This window comes from Cebidichthys violaceus, unplaced genomic scaffold (assembly GCF_023349555.1).
Source record: "Cebidichthys violaceus isolate CVI_PGR_0920_01 unplaced genomic scaffold, fCebVio1.0.p SCAF_3, whole genome shotgun sequence".
In the NCBI taxonomy this organism is placed as follows: domain Eukaryota; kingdom Metazoa; phylum Chordata; class Actinopteri; order Perciformes; family Stichaeidae; genus Cebidichthys; species Cebidichthys violaceus.
Genome location: NW_027176483.1, coordinates 1,875,511 through 1,889,755, shown reverse-complemented (window position 1 = coordinate 1,889,755; position 14,245 = coordinate 1,875,511). Strand labels below are relative to the sequence as shown.

The window sequence follows — 14,245 nt, the reverse complement described above, 5'->3', positions numbered from 1 at the left end:
TTCAAGCGGTGAACAGCAGGAGCCTCCTCCCACTCGCCACATTCCTAAGGTGCTCTCTGTCTCCTCCCTCCCTCCCTCCCCCCTTCCTCCCTTCACCTCATCCCTGTCTCAACAGAAGACCTACCGAGACTTCCGGCTGCAGGGCGTCCTGGACGTCGTGCTGAACAACAAGAGCTACGAGACCGTCTACAACCGGCTGACGGTGGAGGAAGCCACGGCAGCCGTCAAGTCGGGCGACGGCCTGCAGGGCATCAGCATGAGGGACAGCGACGAGGAGGACGACTGAACCTCCGCGCCGCTGCTCCGTCTTCATCCCCTCCCTTAACAGATCAGGACCTTCCGTCGCCGTGTGAGTTTTGTTGTAGATAAGATAAGTCACCACGTGTGCAGTAGAGGCGTCGTTCATCGTGACCGGAGGTCCTGATCGGGTAAGGACGAACGCTCAGGTGGTGACCCCCCCCCCCCCCCCTTTAGTTTCTCTACCCGACCTGTCACATGATCATCGCCCCGACACACTGCCGTACGAGAATGTACGACAATAAAAACAGGGACTCATGGTGACGGACCCTCTGGACGGTGCTGAGACGAACCCCGTCCTCCCGTCCTCCCTCTCTCACCTGCGGGACAGGAAGCCCCGCCCTCCTCCACGTGCAGCCGTACTCTGATCGATGTCACTTTGTACAGCTAGAGCTCCTCCCTCTGGTTTTGTGTTTGCCCCACAGTTCTAGCGTAAAGTTCAGAAAAGTCGTTTTCAAACAGACAAAATCAACTAAAGAGATTTATTTTCATTGGGTATTTGACTTTCATTCACAATCGTATCTTTGAATGTTACTTTATACTGTTATGGTCTCATTTTATAACCGTCCTATTTGGTTAAAGGTAAAAATCAAAAGTCCTGCTAGCATCCTCTGTGTGCTGAAATGTTCGTTACGACCCACAACACCGGTCTCCACCAGGCGGCAACCTCCGGTTCTGAAAAATAAAGCTTCATGTGTTAAAGCTGCATTCTTTCTACTGTCCACCAGGGGGCGACTCCTCCGGTCGTCTAGACGTCTAGTCTAAAATGACTCTACTTCTCTCTTTGTCCGACCCGAGCTCACCCCCCGTTCACGTCGGCCAATGTTGGATCCTTTAAGCACGACTACAGTATCTCTCGAACCGTCGCCGCGTAGCTTTTAATTGGCTAAATGTAATCGGACCTTAGAGGTGGCGGATCGATAACAACGTCTTGTTTACGTCGGACAATGCGACAACATACTGACGATCGTCACTGTCCTGAGGGTGTCACGAGGTCTGGTAAAATCTAAAGAGCTTATCTTTTGGGGACCAACAATGTGCCCACAACTAATAAGTATTATTAATAATGGTGGTAGTAGAGAAACGGACATTTAACTGTTTCCCTTGCACAAAAGAAAATGGCGATTTGTGTTAGTTGCAATGCTGAAAACCACGTAAAGGGTTAGATTTGTTTGGTAACTAACGGTACGTAAGTTACGTAACAAACGTGGCGGAACGAAACTTTTACCAAGTTTTTTCTAGTCGTGGTTTTTGGACCGTCATTTAAATTGATAACCAGCGATAACGGCCATCCAATCGGCCGATAGCATTTGAAAATGGTGGCTGAGAAGCTTTGCCTTGAAACGTAATCTGGGGTTCAGCCGAATGGTCCGTTGAGGTTTTTCGTCCGGCGTTGGGGGTCGAGCTTTCAGAGCAAAAACGGAAAGTAGTTGAAGTCTTAATGTTTGGTGTTCAGAGTCTCACATCTGCAGAAGAACTCCTACAGCGCTAAGCTAGTGGAACGTCTCTGCACCGCTGTATTCTTCTGAACCTTCTTCAGCTCAAAATGTCCCACCGCTGACGAACAAACGACCGGTAGCCTCAGGCGGTAAAAGATGCAAAATCCACGATCCAGTTTCACCGCGAGGAAGGTGTTTAGAACTCTCTATGTTTGGGTAGATAACCGTTCAGATCTCTGTTCATCGTAATTTTAACTGTTGTGAAGAATATTGAGCTGTGCAGTGATTTGGTCGTACTGCCTGATGTGCATCGTGTCCAACCGTCGATCAAAGTCTTCAAAAAAAACATGCTGACGAACGGGGAAAAAAACAGACTCTTTCAACGGGACCGTGGGTCCGTTTTTAAACCTGATCGACGTGTTCTTGATGCCGCCGTTCATTCAGTCTCTACCGTCTGTTTGCGTGTCGTCGTTGAGATAAAGTACAAAGTAAAAACTCAGTGTAGGCCTCCGATCAACTGTGTGCAACAACCTGACGTTTTCTGTTTTGAACCGTCCGATCCGGTTTGTGTCAGTGCAGTTCAGAGGACAACGACCTGTATGAAGAAGTACATTTCTATTGTCTTATTGTGCACCTGCTTTGTTCAGGTGTCTTATCTGAGTGTCACTATTAAAAGTGTTTCTAAAGCACCTGTGTTTTTATTTCACTCAAACTACACACTCATTTCATTATTAGAAAAGAGGCGAGGACTTGTGATTGGTTCATATTGTCCACAAATTCACAACAAAAAGCATTAAGATTTGAGGAAATTTTTAAATTTTGAGCGAATATTTGAAAATGTGTAGTTTGTCTTTAAACTCTAAAGGTATGTAGACCCCCCTGTGTTCATGAGTTAGGATTCTACTTTTCCTGGTTTTGTCTCGACCCCTCAGCAGACCATTATATTTACATATTATATTTATATATATTTTAGACTACAGTGTTCTTCTAACTCCACAGTTTGTCTCTTTCCTGTGTCAATAAAGAAACGTCGTCCTCAGTTCATGGTGGAGGAACTCGACTGGCCTTTAAAGAGCAATGAGCTCAACGCCATCCAACATATCCCATAATTAATGTAGAACATCTCCGTCTGAAGGAATCCGGTCCACAGCAGGAAACCTAAAAGGAATATCAATAATAATAAAAGATGGTGAGAGTTCAGGGAAAAATGGAGAGAGAAACCGAAGCTCCAGAAAACCATTTCAATAAATAAGAGAGTAAAGAAAATCACTGCTGAGTTGTTCATGAAAGCACCAATAATCATAACCGTATGAACCCTTTACATGCATTCATAATCTATAATAAGTCTGTCTTAATGCACTGTTAATTATGCAACAATTATCCCTTCAAGCTGATTTTAAAAGGCCTTCATCTTCAACATAAAAAGGTTGAAGAGAGTTTAAAATCATCCGTTGATCAACAGACACAACATTGATATTTGATTATAGGACACAATAATAAAGAGAAACAATCCCTTTGTTTTTTATTAATATAAGGTATTAAAACTAAAAGTTCCCTATAATAAGAAAAGAAACATCGTTTTTAGAGAACACAAACGGATCCAGATCACATTCAGGACTGTATTTTGGTTTCTGTTGTTTTAATCCTTTAAAAGTATCTTCTTCATTCCACCTTAAATCCTGTCACTTTAAGGTGTTGGTTGTATTTATGTATTTATGTATTTAAGGGGCTTCTGTTCCTCTGGCTGTCGTCCATCAGCTGCACTTTTCTTTCCTCTCATTAAAATGAGCATCAAACCTTTTTACTGCTGCTGCAGCCAAGGACACACTATTTATTTATTATTATGATCATTATTATTGATCACAATATATTAATACTATTGCTGTTCATGTTGAAATAATAATAATTTTAATAATGACACTTAGAGTTCCAGAGGTTCTAGTGTTACAGGTGACTTCCTGCAAAGAGAAACGCTGAAATAAAGAATAAAGAATAAAAATTAAAATAGTAAACAGAATCAGATTTCCTCCTTTTTCATCTTGATATTATAGAAATACTGTTTCTGATGTTCACAATAATTCATAAACTAATAAAGATCATTAAAAGGTTTAAATAAGTATTATCTGGCACACAGATACTACTATAATAATATCAATGATGATCATTTTCACTTTCTGTACATTTGCATGGAACTCATTTGTTTCATATATATTTATGCATAATTGCGTCCCTTCACACAGATGATGTTAATTAAGAACTGCACATTGAATTCCACTCATTCTATATTTAGAGCTTCTGTTCTCACTGACGTGAAGCTGAACGTGACAATAACGTTAAATATAGAGATACGTTATTAGTATTATTATTATTATTATTGTAACAGTTTACTTTAAGCTCCCCTTTAGCGTTAGACAGAGGGTTATAACCCTATAATGTAGCAGTTATAACCACATCTTTTAAGTTTCTTATAATTATAATCTGTGTTCAGAATGTGTCAACGATTATAACTTCATATTTTATTTTTACCTCTAGCTTTTGTTTTATTATATTTTCTCTCTTTGTTTATTCAGTTCTAGGCCTTCTATACACATATAAAAAAATATATAAATATATATATATATATGTATAGAAGCTGTATATATATGTATATATACATATATAAATATATATATATATATTTTATATTTATATATATTTAAATATTTTTATTTTTATATATGTATATATACATATATATATACAGCTTCTATACATATATATATATACATACATATATATAAATAAATATAAATATATATACAGCTTCTATACATATATATACACACATATATATATATATATATATATATATATATATATATATATAGATAGATATTTATACAGCTTCTATACATGTTAGAGTGGCTCATAAAGTAAAGTGATATAACATTATGTTATTGTATAAAACAAGACTCAATGACAAATAACAATGAACACAAATAAACCGTGCAATAAAAAGAGAAATAGAATAGAATAAAATAAAATAGAACAGAATAAAGGCCGCTGCAGCTGCGACACTAAAGAGTGAGTAAAATAATAAGACGCTCCTCATAATTATTACATAATCATTTTGTATTTTTACACACAATCCTGCAGTCAAAGTGTGATTTTAATATGAATGTGTTGTGTCGCGTGAAGCGTCCGGTAACGACACGAAGTCACGTCTGTCTCGTTCCGTTGATTTATTTTAAAAATGTGATGTTTTATGAAAGACGTCACGTGTCAGTACATTTGTACTCTTAATATTATTACAGACACGTGTTTTATTTTGTATCTCTGCAGTTGTAAGAACTCGTTTCATAAATGAGGATTATTGAGGAGATGATCGATCAGATATTTTCATTTTTAGATTTAAAAAAATATACATATATATATATATATATATATATATATATATATATATATATATATATATACTTTTATATATTTTAAATCATAATAATAATAATTTGTATTTTTCACCTGAAGAAAAAAAATATTATTTAAAAAACTTTTTTAATTTTCTTCCAACACACACACACACACACACACACACACACACACACACACACATAATGTATCGTGTGTGTGTGTGTGTGTGTGTGTGTGTGTGTGTGTGTGTGCGTGTGTGTTCGCTGCGTCGCTTTTATTCTCTCCGTCTTTTGTTGGAACCCTTGCAGAGAGAGTTCAGCCTCTCACGCGCAGCGGCTGGAGGAGCGCTGGTGTCGGTGTTCACGTCGTCATCCTGTGGAGTTCACGTGTTCACGGTCCGCTCTCTGTGCACTAAAAGAGGCGCGCGGGAGAAGTGTGCTGGAAGAGGTTTTCATTCATCCTCTGAACCCAAAGCACCGAACACGAGGAGAGTCCGAAAGGGAAACGTCTCGTGCGTAAAAAGAGCAAAACATGATGAGAGAAGAGCGCGCGCGTTATTTCTCATGTTAATTCATAAGCATATATCGATCAGAGTCCATCCAGAAGAGGGTTTTATGTCGCGGGGAGGTTTTGGCATCTAAAAAAATCTGGTGCGTAAAAAGAAAAGAGAGAGAGAGAGAGAGAGAGAGAGAGAGAGAGAGAGAGAGAGAGAGAGAGAGAGAGTCAAAGTTTGTGATTCCAAGACCCGAAGCCCACCCAGGCCTGAGATCGATGTCTTCAAATCCATTTCCTGTTCAACAACTCGATCCGGGTTTTTTTGTTTTTTTTTCGTCTCAAGTTCACCCGCGTGCAGCTCCGTGTCTCTGAGCCGTGCGTAAAATCCAAAGGGCTTCAGGGTTTCAGGAGCCAAAAGAAGCGTCCAAATGTGATCTAAAACTCCTGACAGCTCGTGACCCCGAAGCCGCTGCGCGTCTGGCGTATTACGATCCAAAAAAAAAAAAAAAAAAAAATGATGTCACGCGAAGCCACAAGGGGACCTGGGATTCACCAAATACCTTCCAGTTGAGCAGGAGTCCTGCCAAGAAAGGGACAACCTCCTCCTCTCCTCCTCCTCTTCCTCCTCCAGCGGCGACAGAGTCACAGCATCGACGGAGGAGAATTGAACAAATTATCTACTACTTTTTTTTTCTCCCCGCTCTTCCTTCCTGGACGGTAACGATCGGCGAGGTCTCGGCTCTCCGCACGCCCGTTATCGAGCGTCAATAAGGACGGCGGGAACGGGGCCGGTGATTCAGAGGGGTGGGGGGTTTCCCCGGCAGATGATGCCCTTTCCTGCGGGCCGGTGAGGAGCAGCGCCGACCCCCGGCTTCCCTCCAGCAGCAGCTTCTTCTTCTTCTTCTTCTTCTTCTTCTTCTTCTTCTTCTTCTTCTTCTTCTTGTTGATGCGGAGGTGATGGACGGTCCCCTCCGCCGCCCAGCGGGGATCCTCGGCTCCCCCCCGGCTTCTGGGAGCCAGCCCGCGGGTTCCGACATGCTCACCTCCGGCGGCGGCGGCGGCAAGCCGCTCGCTTTCTCCATCGACCGGATTATGGCGAGGACGCCCGAGCCCAAGTCGATACCGCTCCCCAGCTGGTTCCAGTCCGCTCCCGCGGGGAAACCCGACGTCTGTCCGTCCTCGCTGCATTGCATGATCCCGCTGGTGCCGCTCGGATACGAGCCGGGCCACCGGCTCAGCATCGCCGGGCTGGATCCGGGCCACTTCGACGCGTCGTCTCTCACGACTCCCGCGGACTTTTTGGGCTTTGGGTTGAACCACAAGAACCAGCAGGAGGACTCCGCTTTGAGCCAGACCGCCGGCCAGTACAAACTCTTCAGACCCCGGGTCGTGAACCAGTCCTCCTTCCCCACCGTGGGCACCGTGTGCTACCTGAACTGCAGCGGGGACGGCGGCGCGTGCCCCCCGCCGGCCGGCCTCGTCAACCTGCACCCGATGGCCTCGTACCTGCTCACCGCGCGGCACAAAGCCTTCATGGCGGAGAAGAGCAAGCCGGGCCCGCAGCAGGCCGGGGAGCGGTACCCGGTGTCCGGCGTGCAGGCCTTCAAGGAGCTGTCCCAGAGCCAGATCCAGCACTACATGAAGGAGCGGGACCAGATCCTCACCGATAAGATCTTCAAGGGCTCCGCGGCGGCGGCGGCGGCGGCGGCCCGGCTGAGCGGCTCGTGTCCCGGCAGCAAACCCAAAGTTTTCACCTGCGAGGTCTGCGGCAAGGTGAGCTCTGTCACCTGGAGGCGGGAGACTAAACCCGTCCGGACCCTGGACCGGGCTGAGTTTCTTCATCTAACAGTCAATTAGGACAAATTCAAAAATAACGTTTTTATTATTATTTCAAGGATTTATGAATCCAGATGAAAACTTTGAATCGGATTCATTCAAACTGTCTTCAGGGACAATATTTAAACATTTAACATGTTTAATTTCCTTTAATTCATTTAAAGTAAATCATGGTCGCGTGTTTCAAATACATGAAACTAAAGACAGTTTAGATTAAGTCAGACTTAGTGTCAGGACTTATTAAACCAGCAGAAGAGTTTTATTATAATAATTAGAATATTTTCTGTTTGTTTTCTTGCTGTGAGGTTTTAAGACATTGAGCTCCAGATCTGCTGAATATTAGTTTTTACTTCTGAAAGCACAAGACAGCGAGCGCGTGAACCAACCCCCCCCCCCCCCCCCCCCCCCCAACTACATCTCGTTAATCCCTCAATTACATCGAGATGAATTATGACTGTAGTGTCTCTCACGTAGCGCGTGAAAGTTATTGTGTTATTAATGAGTCATTAAAGGCCATTAAATGAACGCGGACAGATTCACTATAATTACACTCAAACTGACGATTAAAGATTCTTCTTCTTTCAGTTTTGGCTTCAATAGAAAATAGAATTAGAGTATTCTGATGGGTAACTCATATACTTCATTTATATTTCCTTCATTTAAATTCATGTGAATGTAACGTTATTTAAGAACAACATGGCGGGTGTATAAAGAAGTATTTTTAATGTGTTTTATTTTTATAATTATAATTATTATTGACATTGTTTTATTATTTAATTGTACTATTGTTGTTGTTATTATTATTATTATTATTATCATTATTATAGTTATTATTAATATATTGTTGTTCTTACTGTTGATATTAAATATATTTTTATGTATTTTCTCTCTCAGGTGTTTAACGCGCACTACAACCTCACCCGCCACATGCCCGTGCACACCGGCGCGCGGCCCTTTGTGTGCAAAGTTTGCGGGAAAGGATTCCGACAGGCGAGCACGCTCTGCCGACACAAAATCATCCACACTCAGGTAGAGCGACGGTCACGTGAGCACTGAAGTTCACCGTATTTTAATAATCGCTTTATTTCATTGTTTTATTTTTATTAATCGTTTTATTTCATTGTTTTATTTTTATTAATCGTTTTATTTCGTTGTTTTATTTTTAATAATCGTTTTATTTCATTGTTTTATTTTTAATAATCGTTTTATTTCGTTGTTTTATTTTTTTAATAATAGTTTTATTTCATTGTTATATTTTTTTAATAATCGTTTTATTTCATTGTTTTATTTTTTTAATAATTGTTTTATTTCGTAACAACATAATAACATTTCTTCGTCATAATGACATCATTTTTATTGGTAGTTTATGATTTATTTTTCTTCTTTTGGTTCACATATTGTTATATTTAACAAATTAAAATGAAATAATGTGTTTTTGTATCAAAGCCCTGATAACAAAAATAAATTTAAAAACGTTAAAAAGCTTCAGAACATTAATAACTAAATATAATATCGTTTAATAATTCCTGCATTAAAAGACCTGTCAATCAATTTAATATGAGGAGTGATCTAATGAGCCCACTGTCATTAAGATGCGCGTGTGTGTGTCTGTGTGTGTATGTGTGTGTGTGTGCGTGTGTGTTACTTTATTATTACTGTTTTAATCCTGTGAAACTTTTATACAAAATAAGTAAATAATAATACATTTAAATTAATTATTTTATGCATTAAAGTCTATTTTTTTAAAGAGGGTAAAGAGTTTTCGCCTCGCGCCTCTACTCAGCCTGTTCGTTGCGCTCGAGCTCCCTCTGTGGCGTCACTGTGACTCTCCCATAATGCATCAGCGTCCCTTCAGTAATCACAGGCTCACGTTTCCACTGGGGGGGGGTTAATACGCATCTCGTGCTGCATTCACTGTAACATTATTTTAACATTATTTTAATTTTTGATTTCATTTTAATATATGTTTTATTTTCTTTCAGGAAAAACCGCACAAGTGTAACCAGTGCGGGAAAGCCTTCAACCGCAGCTCCACCCTCAACACGCACACGCGCATCCACGCGGGATACAAGCCGTTCGTGTGCGAGTTTTGCGGGAAAGGATTTCATCAGAAAGGTGAGAAGAAAAAAGACAAAACAACCTGATGTAAAAATCTCTATAGTATTTAAATGAAATTATTATTGTAAAAATATTTATCTGCAATATTGAAACAACTTTCCCCATATTATAATGACCTCATGCTAAAGCTATATATATATATATATATATATATATATATATATATATATATATATATATATATATATATATATATATATATATAATATATAATAATTTGCTCTTTTATGTTCCACTCTTCACATCTCAATACAAACATTTCCAGAAGCAGTACTAAATGTGTGTTTGCGGTGAAATGATCATTTATAATCAGGCTGAACGCCAGTCAGCAGCATCTGTCAGCTGTCAATCAAAGCAACAGCCAATCAAATCACTGAGATCCAAAAACAGATAAAACACACGAGGCTTCTGAACACGAGACACAACGCTGTACAAAACACACAAACACACAAATATATATTTAATAATGTACTTAAAGTATCAAAAGTACTCATCATGCAGAAGGGCTCATTTCAGAGTAATATACAGTATATATATATCTATATATATTCTATTATAGTAATAGTAATTATAGTTACATGAGTTTGTGTTCTGCTGGGTATTAATATGATAATACAACATTGTGTATTTGTCCGTTATATTTATAATAATATGAGTTCAGTAACTAAAGCTGATGTAAATGTAGTAAAAGTACAACAAACGGCCTTAAGTGGAGCATAGAATGAAGTACTCTTTGAGTACATGTACACATCTCAGTACACACGAGTACTCCAGTCCTTCAGTACTACACTGTGGTACTTCTTTAATGACACTCAGAGCTGATTCATATCTAAACATCTTTAGATGTGATTCATGATGGAATTCTCTGATTGATGTTTTCATAATAATACTGATTAACTCACGACAACAATGACAGAAATGTGTCGTATTTCAATCTTAATCTCTAAACATAATTCAGATTATCTTTTTTCTTTTCTTAAACATTTGGGCCGTTCCCATTTCCCAGCCTGCGCATCCTTCGATTCCTTCCCTCGCCTCCTCCTCTCCTCCTCTCTGCTCCTCAGTCCCCGGCCCGGCGGGTGATGCGAGAGAAAGGAAACGAGGAAGAGAGACGCGAGGAGAGAGGAGTCATCCTCGCCTCGCAGTTTAGGAATTATAACAATAATAAAAAATAAAAGGCACAAAAAAAACACCAGATTAATGAGAAGAGTTTATTGATTTCCACCAATCAGAGGGCAGCATTGTGTAACTGTGAATATAAATATACTATATTAAATATAATAAACTATTTAATTATACTTTTATATTGTGTAGACAATCAGAGGCTGTGAATTTTTTTAGGGTCAAAAACTGTTATTTAAAATATGAATAAATCCAAATATCCTTTTTTAGTTCAGTCATTCTTCCTCCCGTTGTCTCTCTGCTTTATTACACGTTAATAACATGCATCACATCCTGGTGATGACATCATTAACAGGAAATGAGAATAAAATGATGTTTCTTCAACCGGCGCTCACGAAAAATAAAAATAACTAGTAAATATAAAACAACATATAAGACGCACTGCACTACATACAATTACAGAAATGTAAAAATAAAAACATGGAGGTTTTTCTTCGTCTCTCATTCCTCCGACTTTGTCCTGCAGGAAACTACAAGAACCACAAGCTGACGCACAGCGGGGAGAAGCAGTTCAAGTGCTCCATCTGCAACAAGGCCTTCCACCAGGTGTACAACCTCACCTTCCACATGCACACGCACAACGACAAGAAGCCCTTCACCTGCCCCACCTGTGGGAAGGGCTTCTGCAGGAACTTTGACCTGAAGAAGCACATCAGGAAGCTGCACGACCTCGTGGTCCAGCAGTCGCCCCCCCAGGCCTGAACGAAAGACTCCGCCCCCTCCGCCCCGACGTAATCCCCCCAACCGGGGCCCGACACTACACTTCAGTCCTAACATGTCACATTTACATCCTTTTCCAGCCACGAAATCCTCCAAAATCTGATATTTATTCGCACAAAATATAATTTTAAAGAAAAACCCGGTGAAAGTCAAAGCCTACATTTCCCACAATGCATCTGGGCCGTGTGTTTTGATTAAACCGTCCCAGACGGATGCAGACAATCGGGAGAAAAGAAATGCGGAGAGTCTTTTGGTCGTCGATTCCGACCCGAGACCTCCTCGGTATTTGTGACGCGTGTTTTTGAACATGAAGCCTCTGAAGTATTTCGTCACATTAAGCTCAAGGAAAATATTTTTTGCCGAGGTTAGCGTGTGTTTTGGTCGACATCTCTCTGACTTAAATGTGAGCAGTCCGTCTGATTGGCTCCACAAAGTCTGTCGTCTTTCCTACCAATGAAAGACGTTTCCTTTTTGTACAAATCTTCCCCCGATGAGACGCCGTCCTCCAGTCCTCCAGTCCTCCTCTCAGGCCTGTTGACCCCAAACTTAACCCGATCTTGACCCCCCGCAAGAGCCATCAGGACACGTCCTACGCCCCCCGCACTGGGGCCCTCTCAGACCTGATAGGACCTGACCCCTCTGACCCCTCTGGCCCCCGACTCCGGCCTGGAAACTGACCGGGGGAAGAACCTCCCGACCCGCTTCTGACTCTCTGAGCTCGAACTGATCCTCCGATCATCCGCCAATCATACTACAATGGTGGCTAATTATGGTGCCATTAGTCATCAGTGATTACTAGTTTTCATTATGTTGTCAATTGCATCTCAGGATGTGAGGCTGATGAACTCTGAGACCAGAGATGAGGCGGAACATCAACAACACAAACAGGATGTAAAACCTACATTTCAAAACAAAAGTCTGGTAACGTTCTGTGGTTTTTTTTTCTCACTGACGTCAAATCCCACGAAAAGACAAAAAACAACAATGAGTTTATCCTACGAATGAGCATCGCCGAGAGCACCAGACGTGGATTCATCCGCCGCTGAAAATAGTCCCCAACAAGAACACTGTCTCCTCCCGTTTGTCTGATAAAAACTACAGCGACCAGCTGAGCGCCGAGAGACACAGACAGGAAGTGAGAAGGACACAGCATTCACGAGAACAGCCGGAATCAAACTGGTGTTCCTCAAACATCTGAGCGAGTCCTTCTCTCGCGTTACGTCCAGAAGTTCGGAGCTGAGAGGACACGATCTTCATTTCTAGGCCCGGTTCTATTTCAACCGCATCGCACGGTTCTCATCGGTTCGTCTCCGTTTCCCTCTGGAGCCACAGTGAAGCGGCGGTAGACGTGGGAACTCGTCGATATCGCGGGTGAAGAAACACCAGCAGACGGTCAGACGGGCTGCTCACTCACATCTTCACCTTTGACCTTCTGTGGTCACTGGAGTCCAGGGTCAGAGGATCCTTACAGACCGTCTGACTGCTTGTGTTTCTTCTATGATATAATGTTGTTGTTATTATTAGAAATGATGGTCAATAAACCAGGAGGACCGTTAGGTTGTTTAGGAGAGACAATGAATCCCACGCGGTTGATTTTGACGGTGAAGAGTTTAAAGTAAGAAGAACGTCTGGACTTCACTCGTAGCTCCTACATCTCTGGTCCGTCTGTTGTTATCTTTGATTTCAATCTCAGGATTATTGTAAAAAAAAACAAAAAAGTGTTTTATGATATTTATTTTAAATTGTGCTGCTGTTTCTTGTCACGGTGAAAGGTTCGTTTTTATTTTGTTTTTCCTGCTGCAGACACACGAGGAAATAATAATAAAAGAATCAAACCTGTGATCACTTCTGTTCCACTTTGAATATCACCGAATATGAGCCGAACGAAAGGAAACGTGTCCTTTGTGTTCATACAATATTTAATAACTATTTTAACTCAGTTTGTCTCTGCTGAGAAGCACAGAATCAGTAAAGCGCTACATTTAGAAGTAATATTTCATAAAGACAGATATACTGCATTTAATAACAACACAGTATAAAGTTCATAAAGTATTAGCTAGTTTAAAGCAACCTGAAGTTTTTACAATGACTCTTGAAGTCAACATTACGACGTTACAAGTCTTCTTCTTCTTATTGTTTATGACAAAATGATGCAAAAATGAGTCAAATCGATTACTTTTTAAATTAAAAAATAAATAGATATTAATAAATGATAGCTTAACGGGTTGATGTTTAATTAGTTTGACTTATGGATCTAACATGTGGTCCAAAAAGCATCAACAGTGGTGTAAAAAGACTTCAGTAAAAGTAGCATCAAAACTCACTTTAAAAGTACAAAAAGAAGAAGAAGAATGGCCGAGTTCAGAATACATCATATTTATGGATTATAGTTATTGATGCGTTGATGTGTTCAGCCCTTGCAGCAGGTCAAGGCGGGCTTTATTTTAATTAGGCTACTTTATATACTGCTGAGCTGTTTTATCTGTAATAATACATCATAATAGTCGATTCATATTTTAATAATCTGAATTTAGGAAGTACATAAATTATCAAAAAACTTTAAAGAAAATAGGAATATTTTCCTCTAAATTATAGTGGAGTAGAAGTATAAAGCAGTGGGCTACAAGTACCTCAAAGTTGTACTTAAGTTTGTTTATGCTTTTACTGAAAACAACATTAAAATGAGCAAACATGCGCTCAACATAATGGTGGAGCAAGTATATACATTTTAATCAATAAAAACAAATAATAATTTACTTTCAAATCAC

At 40.5% G+C, this 14,245-nt stretch overlaps 2 protein-coding genes across 2 annotated transcripts in view; both read left to right on the top strand.

Annotated features, from left to right (window-relative positions):
* Positions 1–2,425, top strand: part of cadps2 (Ca++-dependent secretion activator 2) — a 135,532-nt gene extending 133,107 nt beyond the window's left edge. Inside the window, 1 exon segment of the mRNA XM_068724123.1 lies at positions 116–2,425. Coding sequence (XP_068580224.1) covers positions 116–286 — 171 coding nt within the window. The 3' untranslated portion in view covers positions 287–2,425.
* Positions 2,426–6,445: 4,020 nt separating this feature from the next.
* Positions 6,446–13,262, top strand: fezf1 (FEZ family zinc finger 1). The gene is given in 5 exon segments (XM_068722535.1): positions 6,446–6,513; positions 6,554–7,394; positions 8,352–8,486; positions 9,440–9,572; positions 11,224–13,262. Coding segments are annotated over 5 exon segments (1,413 nt in total). The 3' UTR covers positions 11,460–13,262.
* Positions 13,263–14,245: the final 983 nt, after the last annotated feature.